Raw genomic sequence first — 18,106 nt, forward strand, 5'->3', positions numbered from 1 at the left:
TGGGAGCTGGTGTAGTTATCAACTGGGATTATAATTCCACTCACAGTAACACACTGCAGGCTGGACTGGACTGGGATCTGGTGTAGTTATAAACTGGGATTATAATCCCACTCACAGTAACACACTGCAGGCTGGACTGGGAGCTGGTGTAGTTATCAACTGGGATTATAATTCCACTCACAGTAACACACTGCAGGCTGGACTGGACTGGGAGCTGGTGTAGTTATCAACTGGGATTATAATTCCACTCACAGTAACACACTGCAGGCTGGACTGGACTGGGAGCTGGTGTAGTTATAAACTGGGATTATAATCCCACTCACAGTAACACACTGCAGGCTGGACTGGGAGCTGGTGTAGTTATCAACTGGGATTATAATTCCACTCACAGTAACACACTGCAGGCTGGACTGGACTGGGATCTGGTGTAGTTATCAACTGGGATTATAATTCCACTCACAGTAACACACTGCAGGCTGGACTGGACTGGGAGCTGGTGTAGTTATCAACTGGGATTATAATTCCACTCACAGTAACACACTGCAGGCTGGACTGGACTGGGAGCTGGTGTAGTTATAAACTGGGATTATAATCCCACTCACAGTAACACACTGCAGGCTGGACTGGGAGCTGGTGTAGTTATCAACTGGGATTATAATTCCACTCACAGTAACACACTGCAGGCTGGACTGGACTGGGAGCTGGTGTAGTTATAAACTGGGATTATAATCCCACTCACAGTAACACACTGCAGGCTGGACTGGACTGGGAGCTGGTGTAGTTATCAACTGGGATTATAATCCCACTCACAGTAACACACTGCAGGCTGGACTGGGAGCTGGTGTAGTTATCAACTGGGATTATAATTCCACTCACAGTAACACACTGCAGGCTGGACTGGACTGGGAGCTGGTGTAGTTATAAACTGGGATTATAATTCCACTCACAGTAACACACTGCAGGCTGGACTGGACTGGGAGCTGGAGTAGTTATTAACTGGGATTATAATCAGACTCCACTGACAGACTGGACTGGACTGGCTGGACTGGGAGCCAGATGGGTTGACAGTGGGACGGAGAGAATAATGAAGGAGTGAAAGTGAAAGCAGGAGCAGAGGAGGAGGGGAAGTTCCAGAGGGAGATATCCGGGAATCTCCCATGCCTGGGTCTCTTCCAGGAAGGAGATTAGCATGCCAGTGGGAATACCCCAGGACAGAGACCTGCAATCCCAGTCCCTGGGAAATTCCCACCAGTAGGAGCTCGCTGGTCATTAGTTTCAGGATGGCTATCAGTGAGAAGCGAGCTGTGACCCAGGCAGAGCCGACAATATCAATATCGAGATTCCTGAATCAGGAGCGCCACCGCGTGGCCAGGCCCTGCAATCACACCCCCTCAGGACGAGTGTGCAGTCTGACTGAGTGCAGGGTTTGGGGAGTACTGTACTTCTGTGTTAAAGTGGCCCCTGCTGCCTTGGGTTCAATTCCTGGGGTGCTGTCTGTGTGGAGTTTGCATGATCTCCCCATTTTTGCATGGGTTTCCTCATACAGTCCAAACACGTGCTGGAAGGTCTAATTGGCTTTTGGAAAATTGGCCCTGGTGTGAGTGTGTGGTGCTGTGATGGACTGGTGTCCTGTCCAGGGTGTGTGTGTTCTGTGATGGACTGGTGTCCTGTCCAGGATGTGTGTGTGTGTGTCCTGTGATGGACTGGTGTCCTGTCAAGGGTGTGTGAGTGCATGTGTGTCCTGTGATGGACTGGTCTCCTGTCCAGGGTGTGTGTGTGTGTCCTGTGATGGACTGGTGTCCTGTCCAGGGTGTGTGTGTTTGTGTGTGTCCTGTGATGGACTGGTGTCCTGTCCAGGGTGTGTGTCTGTGTGTGTGTGTGTCCTGTGATGGACTGGTGTCCTCTATAGGGTGCGTGAGTGTGTGTGTGTCCTGTGATGGACTGGTGTCCTGTCCAGGGTGGGTGTGTGTGTGTGTGTGTGTGTGTGTGTGTGTGTGTGTGTCCTGTGATGGACTGGTGTCCTCTCCAGGGTGTGTGAGTGTGTGTGTGTCCTGTGATGGACTGATAGATAGATAGATACTTTATTGATCCCGTGAGGGAAATTTCAGTGCAACAGCAGCTTAACACACGCAACACAGCCACAGTGTAACGAATTATATAATAATAGTACAATACATACAATACAATACAAGAGTTACTCACAGTCCAGACGCACAAGAACAAACTAGAACAGAACAGTACACAGAAAATCATATCACACTCATATCACACATATGGATATAAATATAGATGTAACTATAGATATAAATATAAATGTATTGCACAGGTCCCTGGCATATATTGCACAAAAAGTGGTTGTAAACGGGAAAAAGAAAAAGAAAGAGAACAGATGTAGCAGTAGATGTGTAGATGCGTTTAGTCCAGAAACAGGTCACTGTCGATGTTGCCTCTGCCAAGACGCAAGGTGGATGCGTTGTACAGTCTTATGGCAGACGGCAAGAATGACCTCCTGTAGCGCTCCCTGTCGCACCGTGGATGAATCAGTCTATTGCTGAACGTGCTCTTCATTCCTGCAAGCCTGTCATAGAGGGGATGGGAGAAGTTGTCCATGATGGCCTCTAGTTTGGACATCATTCTCCTCTCAGCCACTACCTCCAAGGAGTCCAGGTCAAACCCAATGACAGAGCTTGCTCTCCTGATGAGCTTGGTGTCCTATCCAGGGTGTGTGTGTGTGTGTCCTGTGATGGACCGGTGTCTTGTCCAGAAATCTTCATGATAAACCCAGACTGGGAAGCTGAGCTAGAAGAGCTTTTTTTGCTGATACATCACTTCCATCTTCTATAAAAATAAAGATTCTATTCTATTCAAGACACCGGGGGAGCAGTTTCACAGGCACACAGAAGCTCAGGATACAGAGTGAAAAGTGCAGAATTTAACTGAGATCTTGTCTTAGAATTATATAGCACACTACTAACGTCTTGCTTAGAATATTGTGTACAACTGTGATCAACATGTTATAGAAAAAAAACATTTCTGAGTCAGTCCAGAGAACAGGAATCAGACCCATTCTGGGGCTGAAGGGAATGAACACTGACAGGCTGGAGGAACTGAGTCTCTTTAGTCTGGAGGGAGGGTCCCACACTGACAGGCTGGCGGAACAGAGTCTCTTTAGTCTGGAGGGAGGGTCCCACACTGACAGGCTGGCGGAACAGAGTCTCTTTAGTCTGGAGGGAGGGTCCCACACTGACAGGCTGGAGGAACTGAGTCTCTTTAGTCTGGAGGGAGGGTCCCACACTGACAGGCTGGAGAAACTGAGTCTCTTTAGTCTGGAGGGAGTGTCCCACACTGACAGGCTGCAGGAACAGTGAAACGTGCACCCGAGGACACCAGTGAAAGTGCCTTTAAAACTGAGAAGAGGAGCCACTTCTTTACACAAAGTGAAAAGAGAAAAAGACACGGACACACAGATTCCAAAGGCCTTGTGGCTTTTATTATCCCACTAATCCCAGTTCCCCACATCTGTCTGCGTCTCTCGGAGCGAAGGGGGTGGTCGGGCTGTCCGAGCGTCCAGGAGTGAGGCCGCAGGCCTGTGGCCTATAGAACTGACAGGCAGGCGCCACACAACACTGGCTGTCAATTCATAGGTCATCGTCCTGCGCCCCTGGCCCTGAGGGCTCGTGGCCCCCCGTGCCCCTCTGGGGGCCAGGAGGAGGGTGGCCAGTCCCGCGGTCTGCTGCACAGGGGCTCCTCTCTGCAGGTAACAGCAGCTCCACTGGAACCACAGCTCTTCCACATGGAGTTGCTGTTACAGCCAGCGAGTGCCAGTCGAGCAGGGCTGTGCTGCCCCCTGCTGGCTGGGTGGACACACTGAGGCCCTGGGATGGAGAAGAGAGGACAGAGTTAGAGCAGGCAGACGTGTAACACCACTGAGCACAGAGCACTGAGCACTGACACTGAGCACAGAGCACAGATAACAGAATACTGACACTGAGCACAGAGCACAGAGCACAGAGCACAGAGCACAGATAACAGAATACTGACAATGAGCACAGAGCACAGAGCACTGACGCTGAGCACAGAGCACAGAGCACTGAGCACTGAACACAGATAACAGAATACTGACACTGAGCACTGACACTGAGCACTGAACACAGATAACAGAATACTGACACTGAGCACAGAGCCATGAAACAGCACTAGATTTGGCTACATGGCACAGAGCAACACATATCTGCTGTAGACAGTTAAATATGCACTGAAACATTTACCACACTGAACTTCAATTTTACCACAGTCTCAATGGGCTTTACTGCAGTGTACTGTGCTTTTACCCTGATCTCACTGGGCTCTACTGCGCTGTACTGTGCTTTTACCCTGATCTCACTGGGTCTACTGCACTGTACTGTGCTTTTACCCTGATCTCACTGGGCTCTACTGCGCTGTACTGTGCTTTTACCCTGATCTCACTGGGTCTACTGCGCTGTACTGTACTGTGCTTTTACCCTGTTCTCACTGGGCTCTACTGCACTATACTGTGCTTTTACCCTGATCTCTGTGGGTTTTACTGCACTGTACTGTGCTTTTACCCTGATCTCACTGGGCTCTACTACGCTGTACAATGCTTTTACCCTGATCTCACTGGGCTCTACTGCGCTGTACTGTGCTTTTACCCTGATCTCACTGGGGTTTGGCCCTCAGATTCTTCATGCCTCTGAGTATCAGTGTCATGTGATCACTATCTCCTGGCCACGAGCTCTAATTTACAGCCCCACCATAGACGCTCTGCTCCTCCCACCCACTGGCCAAAGAGCAGGGCCTATCTAGATAACAGAGCAACTTTATGGTACTTCTAAATATAGCCAGAGCAGGGAGACCAGAGAGCAAAAACTTGGCCCCAGTCTTTCTGCCCCCCTCCCACTGTCTCTCTCAGTCTCTTTCCCTCTCTGTCCCTTCCTGTCTCTCTCCCTCCCTGTCTGTCTCTCTCTCTGTCTCTCTCACTGTCTGTCTTTCTCTCTTCCTGTCTGTCTCTCTCTGTATCTTTCAGACTTTGACTTACCCAGCCTCCCCCCCATACGAAAACAGAACCATAAAACCATAAAAGCTCAGTTCTGCGCCCAGGAGAGCTGTTCTCTCTCTCTGGCTGCATTACACTGCAGCTTAGAGTCAAAGAGAACAGGACTGACACTCGTCAGAGCTCATCCTCATCCTCAGATCTGTAGAGTAACTGTAGAGACACTCAGTCCAGCTCCTCTGTATCTTCACATTAACACCCCATCCTCATCATCACCAGGTCTGTAGAATCACTGAATAGATGCTCGAGTGACTACAGTTCCCATGATGCACTGCCACACAGTTTGCTGTAGTCCTCCAGGTCTGGAAGTGATACATGATGCCGTGCATTGTGGGAACATACCTTTCTGCCTTGAACACTCCCTGAAATTGTTCTAATGATTAACACAGTGTATTTCTCTTACCGGATACGAGCACAAGTCTGCGTCCCAGAGGGTGCTGTGCACGTTGCCATGTCAGCGGGTTGACATGACAGCCATTTTGTGTTCCTTCAGATTCATTCCTGCACTAACAGGGTCCGTGATGTGGGCGGTGACATCATCGAGCCCTTATCAGAGCACAGTGCCCAGCCCAGGTGAGCTGTGGAATAATGCTCAATAATTAAATCGGAGGATTCTAACTGTGTGCTTGCCGCGTGAACTCTGGAAAGTCTCTGCCCCTGACAGGGGAGCTCAGAGGGGCTCTCTTCCACCTGCACTGGGGCCAGCAGAGAGCCATGAGCCCGTCAGAGCCATCGGCCCAGTCAGAGCCATCGGCCCAGTCAGAACCATCAACGCTGTCAGCCATTGAACCCGTCAGAACCCCCGTCCCTCTCACAACCAGGAGCCCGTCAGAACACTCCTCCCTCTCACAACCAGGAGCCCGTCAGAACCCCCGTCCCTCTCACAACCAGGAGCCGTCAGAACCCATGTCCCTCTCACAACCAGGAGCCGTCAGAACCCCCCTCCCTCTCACAACCAGGAGCCCGTCAGAACCCCTCTCCCTCTCACAACCAGGAGCCGTCAGAACCCCCCTCCCTCTCACAACCAGGAGCCCGTCAGAACCCATGTCCCTCTCACAACCAGGAGCCGTCAGAACCCCCCTCCCTCTCACAACCAGGAGCCCGTCAGAACCCCTCTCCCTCTCACAACCAGGAGCCGTCAGAACCCCCCTCCCTCTCACAACCAGGAGCCCGTCAGAACCCCCCTCCCTCTCACAACCAGGAGCCGTCAGAACCCATGTCCCTCTCACAACCAGGAGCCGTCAGAACCCCCCTCCCTCTCACAACCAGGAGCCCGTCAGAACCCCTCTCCCTCTCACAACCAGGAGCCGTCAGAACCCCCCTCCCTCTCACAACCAGGAGCCCGTCAGAACCCCTCTCCCTCTCACAACCAGGAGCCCGTCAGAACCCCCCTCCCTCTCACAACCAGGAGCCGTCAGAACCCCCCTCCCTCTCACAACCAGGAGCCCGTCAGAACCCCCCTCCCTCTCACAACCAGGAGCCCGTCAGAACCCCCCTCCCTCTCACAACCAGGAGCCCGTCAGAACCCGTGTCCCTCTCACAACCAGGAGCCGTCAGAACCCCTCTCCCGGTCAGAGCTGCTGGTCCAGAATCTCACCCTCTCTTCCAGGCGCCGGTCGCTCCCGCGGAGACTCGGAGTAACCTCTCCCTCCGGATCGATCCTCGACCGACCGGGACACTGGGATCTCTCTGCAGGATCCCCGCAGGGGTCCGGCCCTATCCCCGGTCCAGAGGAGAGAAGAGAAGGAGAGAGGAGAGAGGAGGACAGAGAGGGGAGAGGAGAGAGAAGGACAGAGAGGGGAGAGGAGAGTAGGAGAGAGAAGGACAGAGAGGAGAGAGGGGAGAGGGGAGAGGAGAGAGAAGGACAGAGAGGGGAGAGGAGAGAGAAGGACAGAGGGGAGAGAGGGGAGAGGGGAGAGAAGGAGAGAGAAGAGTAGGAGAGAGGGGAGAGGGGAGAGGAGAGAGAAGGACAGAGGGGAGAGAGGAGAGAGGGACAGAAAGCAGAGAGGGCCCTGGTGCTGGAGCTGGACTGTCAGTCCCAGGGCAGCGCGCAGCTTAAGAGCGCAGAGCTGAGCACAGGTTAATGATTATCAGGCCTGTCAATATTTAACTCTGCCTGCCCTGCCCGGCCCGGCCCGGCCCTGCGGAGGATACGTGCTGCTCCTGAGCCCGTCTGCGGGCCCAGCTCCAGGCCCCCCCCCGACATCGTCAAACCGACCCCCTGCTCCCCACAGGGGAGCCCCAAGGCTGCGTCATCACCCCGAAATTCGCCCTCGGTATTGGGGGGCGCCAGGGTGCCTATCAGAAACTGCTCCTGAGATCTCCGCCCGCCGGTCCAGAGTCCCCCCCTGCCCCCCCCCGCTGACTAACGAGAAGAGAGTAATTAAGAGGAGGGGGCAGATAATAACCTTCTGATTGAGAGAAGCGGAGAGCAAAGTCTCCTCCGAGCACAGCCGCAAGACAAACACAAACCTGCAGGCAGACAACTGCTCGCAGGAGCAGGGCGGGGACCGGCCAGTTTATTAGGTACAGGCAGCGTACGGCCAGTGCAAAGCCCAAGACGGTGGAGGTGCACCCCTCAGGTGCACGGGGGGCCTCTTGGTGTCCTGCCTCCCACTCCTTCCCTGCTGGCCACTGGGTAAGTGAGCGAATAGCTCAGTTGCTCCGGAAACAGAAGGCTCTCCGGTGCACAGAGAGGAGTGGGTGTATGGAGCAGACCGCCCAGCTGTGCCGGTGACTCTCTGCCTCAGGCTGTGACAGGATCAACCCCGGGAGAGAGCCCTTCCCAGGCCCTGTTTCCCACCCTGTTGCTGTCTGTCGGACCCCAGCGCGGGGGACATTCCCTCTCTGAGTACCGCTGTGCCCCCTGTCCTGACCGGACTGCTAGTCTTCCCTGAGACAGGCCCCTTCAGTGCATCACAGGGCCTCCCGGGAGCCCAGGGAGACAGAGAAGAGCCCTGCACCCCACTCCCCTCATCACCCCCTTCCTAGACTCACTCCTGTCCAGGAAGAGGGGCAGATTCACCCTGCTGAGCCTCCCCAGCTTCACAGGTCTGTCCTCAGCCTTCATACCTGGACCTGGAAACCCCTCAACCTGATCTCCTGGTCTCGCTGGGCTGTACTGTGCTGTACTGTGCTTTTACCCTGATCTCACTGGGCTCTACTGTGCTGTACTATGCTTTTACCCTGATCTCACTGGGCTCTACTGCGCTGTACTGTGCTTTTACCCTGATCTCACTGGGCTCTACTGTGCTGTACTGTGCTTTTACCCTGATCTTGCTGGGCTGTACTGCGCTGTACTGTGCTTTTACCCTGATCTTGCTGGGCTCTACTGCGCTGTACTGTGCTTTTACCCTGATCTCAGTGAACACCTATTGCACCTTATACAGATTGTTCCACGGTATAGTAAGATACCTCTGTACATTATATAGAACGCTCTGTGTCTCCAGACTTCTGCTCTCAGTCCTGTGCTGATATGTGAAGTGATGAGTAGTGTAGTGGCTCAATACAGTTAAGTATAGGTCTGTACAGTTTAGTTCGGTGCAGTACACAATATTGCATTGACAAATAGCAGTCACTGTAGCACACAGTAGCACACTACAATACTGAGACCTATAGTCTGGCCCAGTCCAGTCCGGTCCATGATCTCTGGCTCCTGGCCCAGGTCCCGGTCCTGTTCCTGGTGTGTTAGACTCAGGAGAACGGTCCCCCAGCTACTCATCTCAGCGATCTTTGGACAGGCTCACCATAAACCCTGGGCTTGCCAACTTCCTTAAAAGTTCAAAAGACACTGACAGAGTGCCCTGCAAATAAGCACTGTCTTTCTCTTTCAGTGGTGTACCCCCCTCTCTTTCTCTTTCAGTGCTGTACCTGTCTCTCTCTCTCAGTGCTGTACCTGTCTTTCTCTCAGTGCTTTTACCTGTCTCTCTTTCAGTGCTGTAACTGTCTCTCTCTCTCATTGCTGTACCTGTCTCTCTCTCAGTGCTGTACCTGTCTCTCTCACTCAGTGTTGTACCTGTCTCACTCTCTCTCAGAGTGTACCTGTCTCTCTCTCTATCAGTGTTGTACCTGTCTCTCTCAGAGTACTCTGGTTCCTGTAGGATTCCAGAGTCTGGTCTTCAGCAGCCAGCTGTTCTCTCACTATTTCCACCTGCGCAGCCAGCTGTTCTCTCACTATGTCCACCTGCACAGCCAGCTGTTCTCTCACTATGTCCCCCTGGGCAGCCAGCTGTTCTCTCACTACATCCACCTGCGCAGCCAGCTGTTCTCTCATCACGTCCATCTGCGCAGCCAGCTGTCACCATGCTGTGCTGCGCAGACCGGCTCTGAAGAATGAAGGACGTGCCGTGTTTTCGCCCCTGACTTGCAGCTGCGTTTGAGTTTGCTGTCCCCCCACGCGCAGGCTGGCGATCGGCCCTCCCTGCACGCGGAGAGGGGGCGCTGCCCCGGCCCTGGCTCAGCCCGCTATCTTATCTCGCCAGGGTGTGGACTGGGACAGCGTGTGGGCAGGGAGTGCCGCTGTGCAGAGTCCGCTGCCAGTCAGAGCGAAACCGAGGGCGCAGCGCTGGACTCTGGCACCCAGGCTGCCTCCTTACAGCACCACGTGATCGAGCGAGCAACGGCCAAGGCTGCTGACCCCTGCCTGCGCTGACCCCTGCCTGCGCTGACCCCTGCCTGGACTGACCCCTGCCTGGGCTGACCCCTGCCTGCGCTGACCCCTGCCTGGACTGACCCCTGTCTGGACTGACCCCTGCCTGCGCTGACCCCTGCCTGCGCTGACCCCTGTCTGGACTTACCCCTGCCTGCGCTGACCCCTGCCTGGACTGACCCCTGCCTGCGCTGACCCCTGCCTGCGCTGACCCCTGCCTGGACTGACACCTGCCTGGGCTGACACCTGCCTGGACTGACCCCTGCCTGGACTGACCCCTGTCTGGACTGACCCCTGCCTGGACTGACACCTATCTGGACTGACACCTGTCTGGACTGACCCCTGCCTGGGCTGACCCCTGCCTGCGCTGACCCCTGCCTGCGCTGACCCCTGCCTGGGCTGACCCCTGCCTGCGCTGACCCCTGCCTGCGCTGACACCTGCCTGGACTGACACCTGCTTGGAATGACACCTGTCTGGACTGACCACTGCCTGGACTGACCCCTGTCTGGACTGACCACTGCCTGGACTGACACCTGTCTGGACTGCCCACTGCCCACTCTGACCTCTTGCCTGCTCCTGGCTGACAGTTATGTCATCACCAATGAAGGTGATTTGTTAGATTAGGCAATTTAGAGATAATTTCTGACCCCGACCCTTAGTCTGTAAGCCCTGAAGGACTGGGGCTCTACTGTTGGAACACATGAATCCATCTACTAATTCAATTCATTAAGCATTCGCTCAGTGAGAGTGACTCCAACACAGCACTCCGGGATCCAGGTTCAAGACCCCTGATCTAACATACAGTACTTCCAGTTTTAATTCTCAGAAGAACACCACAACATTATGAAACCTTTACTTTCACAAAGTGCTCTCTGAAAGAGCCCCCGAGTGACTGTTCGCCGGTTTCCCACAGCAGGGTTCAGCTGAGGCCGTCTCTTGCAGCTCCCCGCTCTGACCACCAGGGGGACCACTGCGCCGCTCGACATTGACAAGTGGCGTTTTGTCTCCACCTCGTGGTGGACGTGCGATACTGCGCCTTTCAAACAGCAAAAAGACGTTTCCAAGTAAGAAAAGGCATCTTTAAGACTGGCTGGGAACCACTGAAGGTTACAGGTCCACTGTGAGACATACGTCATTAGATTTAGAAGTCCACCAAGAGATGGAGGGAGTGTCCCACACTGACAGACTGGAGGAACTGAGTCTCTTTAGTCTGGAGGGAGGGTCCCACACTGACAGGCTGGAGGAACTGAGTCTCTTTAGTCTGGAGGGAGTGTCCCACACTGACAGGCTGGAGGAACTGGGTCTCTTTAGTCTGAAGGGGAGTGTCCCACACTGACAGACTGGAGGAACTGAGTCTCTTTAGTCTGGAGGGAGTGTTCCACACTGACAGGCTGGAGGAACTGAGTCTCTTTAGTCTTGAACAGAGCAGACTACAAGGCGACCTGACAGAAGTGTTCAGAATCCTTAAAATCACTGCCAACCAGCAGATTTCAGAATCCGCGGTGAGCTGTGAATCAGAGGAGACAACCAGAAACTAAAAACAGGTCACTTCGTGCAGAAAGAGCGGCCGTATTGTTCAAGCCGATACCTTGGCTTCTTCACCCAGACACATCTGGACCGAATCCCTCCGCGCAACCCAACCCGCTAAACTTCCCAGAGGAGCCGCTGTGGTTTCCAAAATATCTACAGTATATAAAAAAAGAAGAAAAACATCCAATTGCGATCATCCCTGATCTGACGTGCTTTCGCTCTTAGCCAATTAGAAAACACATTTTCGGGTACGAGACTAATTTCGAACCAATCGTGGGCGAAGAGCTTCTTGAGGGACATCTAGTTCATCCAATGGACTAATTTCATGACAGTAATCCCGCCCCCGTAACACGGCAAGGGCCTGCGCTCCGTGGGGAAAAACGACTGCCGTGACAGCCAATCAGCACGCCGAACATATTGAGTGGCACTTGTGTGAACAAATAGGCTTTCGCTGGTGCGCCACGCTGGCACGTATGCAGACGTCGTCGGCAAATGGGCTTTCGGAGAGGGCGGGCGCTCTGAAGTGTCCAGGCTGGCGGAATGTCCGCTGTGGTGTCGGGGTGCCCTAAGTTTGCGACAGAAATGAGTCTTTCTTTTCTCCAGATTTAGACCCTTCACAAGCCGGTTTTATCTGCAGGTGAAAGATAGAGCGGAGCTTAGCCGCAACTAGTTTTCTGATCGTACAGAACCGTATGCTGTTGCGCCAGGTGGAGGTGCAGCTTTGATAAGTGATATAAATATTAATTATTCCGACTCCGGATATGGAATCGCACCACGGATACCGACAGAGTGAGTGCATGAAGTTTAATGGCTTCTCGCTGTTTCTTGCCGAGCGCCTCCTGTCGCTCTGCGAGTATGAGTGACGGAGTGCGTGTCTGTGTGTTTCTGTGAGAGTGTCTGGAAGGGTGTATGTAGCTCTGTGTGTGTGTGAGACAGTGTGTAGCTGTGTGTTTCTGTGTGAGAGTGTCTGGAAGGGTGTATGTAGCTCTGTGTGTGTGTGTGAGGCAGTGTGTAGCTCTGAGTGTGAGTGTGAGAGTGTCTGGAAGGGTGTATGTAGCTCTGTGTGTGTGACACAGTGTGTAGCTGTGTGTTTCTGTGTGAGAGTGTCTGGAAGGGTGTATGTAGCTCTGTGTGTGTGACACAGTGTGTAGCTGTGTGTTTCTGTGTGAGAGTGTGTGAGTGTCCCTGTGAGTGTGAGAGTGTCTGGAAGGGTGTATGTAGCTCTGTGTGTGTGTGAGACAGTGTGTAGCTCTGAGTGTGAGTGTGAGAGTGTCTGGAAGGGTGTATGTAGCTCTGTGTGTGTGTGAGACAGTGTGTAGCTGTGTGTTTCTGTGTGAGAGTGTCTGGAAGGGTGTATGTAGCTCTGTGTGTGTGTGTGAGGCAGTGTGTAGCTCTGAGTGTGAGTGTGAGAGTGTCTGGAAGGGTGTATGTAGCTCTGTGTGTGTGACACAGTGTGTAGCTGTGTGTTTCTGTGTGAGAGTGTCTGGAAGGGTGTATGTAGCTCTGTGTGTGTGACACAGTGTGTAGCTGTGTGTTTCTGTGTGAGAGTGTGTGAGTATCCCTGTGAGTGTGAGAGTGTCTGGAAGGTTGTATGTAGCTCTGTGTGTGTGAGACAGTGTGTAGCTCTGAGTGTGAGTGTGAGAGTGTCTGGAAGGGTGTATGTAGCTCTGTGTGTGTGAGACTGTGTGTTTCTGTGTGAGAGTGTGTGAGTGTCCCTGTGAGTGTGAGAGTGTCTGGAAGGGTGTATATAGCTCTGTGTGTGTAGCTGTGTGTAGCTGTGTGTTTCTGTGTGAGAGTGTGTGAGTGTCCCTGTGAGTGTGAGAGTGTCTGGAAGGGTGTATGTAGCTCTGTGTGTGTGAGACAGTGTGTAGCTGTGTGTTTCTGTGTGAGAGTGTGTGAGTGTCCCTGTGAGTGTAAGAGTGTCTGGAAGGGTGTATGTAGCTCTGTGTGTGTGAGACAGTGTGTAGCTGTGTGTTTCTGTATGAGAGTGTGTGAGTGTCTCTGTGAGTGTGAGAATGTCTGTAAGGGTGTATGTAGCTCTGTGTGTGTGAGACTGTGTGTAGCTGTGTGTTTCTGTGTGAGAGTGTGTGAGTGTCTCTGTGAGTGTGAGAGTGTCTGGAAGGGTGTATGTAGCTCTACGTGTCTGTGTGTGAGGGAGTGTGTAGCTCTGCGTGTCTGTGTGTGAGGCAGTGTGCAGCTCTGCGTGTCTGTGTGTGAGGCAGTGTGCAGCTCTGTGTGTCTGTGTGAGGCAGTGTGTAGCTCTGTGAGTGTTTGTGAGGCAGTGTGCAGCTCTCTCTCTCTCTGTGTGTGAGGCAGTGTGCATCTCTCTCTCTCTCTCTCTCTCTCTCTCTCTCCGTGTCCCTCGCTGGCCCTACAGAGAGCCCAGGCAGGACTGGCAGCACGTGTTTCTCTTTCCTCCCTCCGCTCTGTGTCGCAGGTTCGAAGCTCCGGGGCCGGGTGGTGGCACCAGGGATGGGCGACGCCCAGCTGTTTGACGACACCAGCTCCGGGGCGCCCCCGCAGGGTGGGGGTGTGTACAGCGGGCCCGGGTACGACATGGGTGCCGGCTTCAACGTGAACAGCCTGCTGTCGGAGCCGGTGGCCAGCGCCGCGGTGATGTACGGCTCCTCGATCGCCGCGCAGGGGAAAGACATCGTGAACAAGGAGGTGAGGGGGCGTGTCTTCTCCGGGGCAGGGCCAGGAGGGGGGGTGTCTTCTCCGGGGCGGGGCCAGGAGGGGGGCGTGTCTGCTCCGGGGCGGGGCCAGGAGGGGGTGTGTCTGTTCTGGGGTGGAGCCAGGGGTGTGTGTCTGCTCCAGGGCTGAGCCAGGAGGGGGCGTGTCTGTTCTGGGGCGGGGCCAGGGTGTGTGTGTCTGCTGTGGGGCGGGGCCAGGAGGGGGCGTGTCTGTTCTGGGGTGGAGCCAGGGGGTGTGTGTCTACAGCAGGGCAGGGTCATGGTGTGTGTGGTCCAGGGCCAGGGATGAATTAATTACTAACTACCAATCAGGATGGGCATGATGGCTTGTGCTCACTGTCAAGAGAGGAGAGGGACAACAGTGTTGTCTTTACTGATGATTCCAAGTTTGATGTTTAATTTGTCTTTAATTCCCCTCCTCTTCGTCCCCCCAGATCCACAGGTTCATGTCGATCAACAAGCTGAAGTATTTCTTCGCTGTCGATACGAAGTATGTGATGAAGAAACTGCTGCTTCTGATGTTCCCCTACACCCACCAGGTGACTCCCAGTGCGCAGCAGTCTGATCCGCTCCAGGTGTGACAGTGCTGTCAGTCAGACTCCCAGTGCGCAGCAGTCTGATCCGCTCCAGGTGTGACAGTGCTGTCAGACTCCCAGTGCGCAGCAGTCTGATCCCCTCCAGGTGTGACAGTGCTGTCAGTCAGACTCCCAGTGCGCATCAGTCTGATCCGCTCCAGGTGTGACAGTGCTGTCAGTCAGACTCCCAGTGCGCAGCAGTCTGATCCGCTCCAGGTGTGACAGTGCTGTCAGACTCCCAGTGCGCAGCAGTCTGATCCACTCCAGGTGTGACAGTGCTGTCAGACTCCCAGTGCGCAGCAGTCTGATCCGCTCCAGGTGTGACAGTGCTGTCAGTCAGACTCCCAGTGCGCAGCAGTCTGATCATCTTATTTCCAGTGTTGTTTGCCTGGTCTGGTGGACCGTGGATAGGAGTTTTCAAGATCTGATTAAAAGTATTAATTAATTAATTGAGTTAATTTTATTTTTGCAGGACTGGGAGGTGAGGTATCACCGGGACTCCCCCATGACCCCCAGGCATGATGTCAACGCCCCAGACCTCTACATCCCCAGTGAGTCTCCCAGTCTCCCAGTCTCTCTGCCTGTCTGTCTGCCCTCCTGGTCTGTGGAGCCCCAGTGAGTGAGTCTCCCAGTCTCCCTCTGTCTGTCTGGTCTCGTCTCTGGAGTAAAATGGGGTAAAATGACCTCTCTCAGGCCAGGCTGACCCTCAGCAGGGATGCAGTGAGTGAACACTCTCTCTCCTCCTCTCCCTCTCTGCAGCCATGGCCTTCATCACCTACATCCTGCTGGCGGGCATGGCCCTGGGCATACAGCAGAGGTGAGTCCAGCCGCCGGTGCCCCCGCCGGCTCCGTCCCGGCCTGATCGGACCCTGTGGGTTACTCGCTGCTGGCCCTGTCCCGCAGGTTCTCCCCGGAGGTGCTGGGTCTGTGCGCCAGCACCGCGCTGGTCTGGATCATCATCGAGGTTCTGGCCCTGCTGCTCAGCCTCTACCTGGTCACCGTGCACTCCGACCTCACCACCTTCGACCTGCTGGCATACTGTGGCTACAAATACGTGGGGTGAGTCTGGGCTGCAGCCCTCTCTCTCAGCCAGTGTGTCTGTATGAACCCCTCTCTCTCTCAGTGCAGTGTTCATGTACTGGAGTGTCCAGTCAGTGTGTCTGTATGAACCCCTCTCTCTCTCAGTGCAGTGTTAATGGACTGGAGTGTCCAGTCAGTGTGTGTGTATGAACCCCTCTCTCTCAGTGCAGTGTTAATGTACTGGAGTGTCCAGTCAGTGTGTCTGTATGAACCCCTCTCTCTCAGTGCAGTGTTCATGTACTGGAGTGTCCAGTCAGTGTCTGTATGAACCCCTCTCTCTCTCTCAGTGCAGTGTTAATGTACTGGAGTGTCCAGTCAGTGTGTCTGTATGAACCCCTCTCTCTCTCTCTCAGTGCAGTGTTCATGTACTGGAGTGTCCAGTCAGTGTGTCTGTATGAACCCCTCTCTCTCTCAGTGCAGTGTTCATGTACTGGAGTGTCCAGTCAGTGTGTCTGTATGAACCCCTCTCTCTCTCAGTGCAGTGTTCATGTACTGGAGTGTCCAGTCAGTGTGTCTGTATGAACCCCTCTCTCTCTCAGTGCAGTGTTCATGTACTGGAGTGTCCAGTCAGTGTGTCTGTATTAACCCCTCTCTCTCTCAGTGCAGTGTTCATGTACTGGAGTGTCCAGTCAGTGTGTCTGTATTAACCCCTCTCTCTCTCAGTGCAGTGTTCATGTACTGGAGTGTCCAGTCAGTGTGTCTGTATGAACCCCTCTCTCTCTCAGTGCAGTGTTCATGTACTGGAGTGTCCAGTCAGTGTGTGTGTATGAACCCCTCTCTCTCTCAGTGCAGTGTTCATGTACTGGAGTGTCCAGTCAGTGTGTGTGTATGAACCCCTCTCTCTCTCAGTGCAGTGTTCATGTACTGGAGTGTCCAGTCAGTGTGTGTGTATGAACCCCTCTCTCTCTCTCAGTGCAGTGTTCATGTACTGGAGTGTCCAGTCAGTGTGTCTGTATTAACCCCTCTCTCTCTCAGTGCAGTGTTCATGTACTGGAGTGTCCAGTCAGTGTGTCTGTATTAACCCCTCTCTCTCTCAGTGCAGTGTTCATGTACTGGAGTGTCCAGTCAGTGTGTCTGTATTAACCCCTCTCTCTCTCAGTGCAGTGTTAATGTACTGGAGTGTCCAGTCAGTGTGTCTGTATGAACCCCTCTCTCTCTCAGTGCAGTGTTGATGAACTGGAGTGTCCAGTCAGTGTGTCTCTATGAACCCCCCTCTCTCTCAGTGCAGTGTTAATGTACTGGAGTGTCCAGTCAGTGTGTCTCTATGAACCCCCCTCTCTCTCAGTGCAGTGTTAATGTACTGGAGTGTCCAGTCAGTGTGTCTCTATGAACCCCTCTCTCTGTCTCTCAGGATGATCCTCACTGTACTCTGCGGGCTGCTCTTTGGCAGTGATGGCTACTATGTGGCTCTGGCCTGGTCCTCCTGCGCACTGATGTACTTCATCGTGAGTAACGGGGGTCAGTGCTGGGGGTGTGTGTGTCTCCTCTTAGGTGCGCTCCCTGAGTCTTTGTCCCCCCTCAGGTGCGCTCCCTGCGGATGAAGATCCTTTCCTCGGTCTCAGCAGACGGGATGGGTGGACACAACTCCAGGAACCGCCTCCGCATGTACATCACCGTGGCAACTGCCGCCTTCCAGCCAATCATCATTTACTGGTTGACCTTTCACCTCATCAGATGAAGGAGTCGGTGTGGCTGGAACCTAACAACCCTCTACACACACTCACACACACAAACACAAAACTCGCACGCATTTGAACACCAGACACAATCTTCTTTTCTTCTGGGTTGACTGAACTGGGGGTCGTAGCATCATGAAGAGGTTAGTTACTGTGTACCCCCACCCTGTTACACACCCTCACTGCGTCGTCACTGACCACAGCGCACACACACTGCACACACACACAGTGGGATCTTGACTCCTGCTGAAACCAGAAGACTTTTCAAGGTGTTGCCCTGATTGACAGCGATGAGGAGCGAAGACTCTTCACACTCAGACTGTGTACAGGAGATCAGGGTTCGAGGGGGTGGGGGGAGGGGGGCAGACTGTGTGCGGAGGAGCCGGGTTCGAGGGGGAGTGGCGCGTGTTTGTGAGAAGAGCCCCTGGGCCTGGTTGACCAGCCGGATCAGGCTGGTGCACCTGCGTGTCCAGTGCAGAGCTGCGGTGGAGTCTGTCCACTCGGGGTGAATTCGACTGCTACTGGACAACAGCGAGGCCAGGCGGACTGGACTGGACTGGACTGGACTGGGCCGGGCCGGGCCCACAGCGGTGAGAAGAGTCTCAGTCCCGGTCCTGGAGTGCCCAGCGCGTTCCCCTGCCTGTGTCGGGCCCGGGAGGGGGCAGGCGTGGACAGTGTGCGTTCGGACCCGCTGGGCTAGTGGGTGAAGTCATCGGCCCTACTGCGGGGGAGCGAGCCGGGCCTGCAGGCTTGGCTGTCCTGTCCAGTTTTTGTCTTGTGCTGTTCAATAAAAGCAGATACTGGGTGTCTGGCGCCTGCTGTCGTCTTCCTT

The 18,106-nt window shown here is 54.1% G+C and overlaps 1 protein-coding gene and 1 long non-coding RNA gene across 2 annotated transcripts; one reads left to right on the forward strand and one right to left on the reverse strand.

Annotated features, from left to right (window-relative positions):
* Positions 1 to 2,488: 2,488 nt before the first annotated feature.
* On the reverse strand, positions 2,489 to 7,087 carry LOC148810763 (uncharacterized). The gene is made up of 3 exons (XR_016086603.1): positions 6,669 to 7,087; positions 5,475 to 5,649; positions 2,489 to 3,875 (listed from the first exon to the last, which is right to left on the reverse strand). It is a non-coding gene; the product is annotated as an uncharacterized LOC148810763 (long non-coding RNA).
* A 4,665-nt stretch (positions 7,088 to 11,752) lies between these two features.
* yif1a (Yip1 interacting factor homolog A (S. cerevisiae)) lies at positions 11,753 to 18,086 on the forward strand. Its single transcript, XM_088909043.1, has 8 exons — positions 11,753 to 12,039; positions 13,688 to 13,917; positions 14,378 to 14,482; positions 14,991 to 15,069; positions 15,278 to 15,335; positions 15,422 to 15,577; positions 16,950 to 17,043; positions 17,121 to 18,086. The coding sequence occupies exons 1-8, from the start codon at positions 12,012 to 12,014 to the stop codon at positions 17,274 to 17,276; spliced, it is 906 nt and encodes a 301-aa protein (XP_088765169.1). The 5' UTR covers positions 11,753 to 12,011; the 3' UTR covers positions 17,277 to 18,086.
* The last annotated feature ends 20 nt before the right edge of the window (positions 18,087 to 18,106 follow it).

Source organism: Atractosteus spatula, assembly GCF_055471065.1.
Source record: "Atractosteus spatula isolate fAtrSpa1 chromosome 24 unlocalized genomic scaffold, fAtrSpa1.hap1 SUPER_24_unloc_1, whole genome shotgun sequence".
NCBI lineage: Eukaryota > Metazoa > Chordata > Actinopteri > Semionotiformes > Lepisosteidae > Atractosteus > Atractosteus spatula.

What these genes read in the sequence shown, in the direction of transcription:
- yif1a (XM_088909043.1), top strand. Translation starts at nt 12,012, where the DNA reads ATGGAATCGCACCACGGATACCGACAGA. An exon ending in AAGACATCGTGAACAAGGAG is followed by an intron (nt 13,918 to 14,377) that starts GTGAGGGGGCGT and finishes TCGTCCCCCCAG; the next exon opens with ATCCACAGGTTCATGTCGAT. An exon ending in CCCAGACCTCTACATCCCCA is followed by an intron (nt 15,070 to 15,277) that starts GTGAGTCTCCCA and finishes CCCTCTCTGCAG; the next exon opens with CCATGGCCTTCATCACCTAC.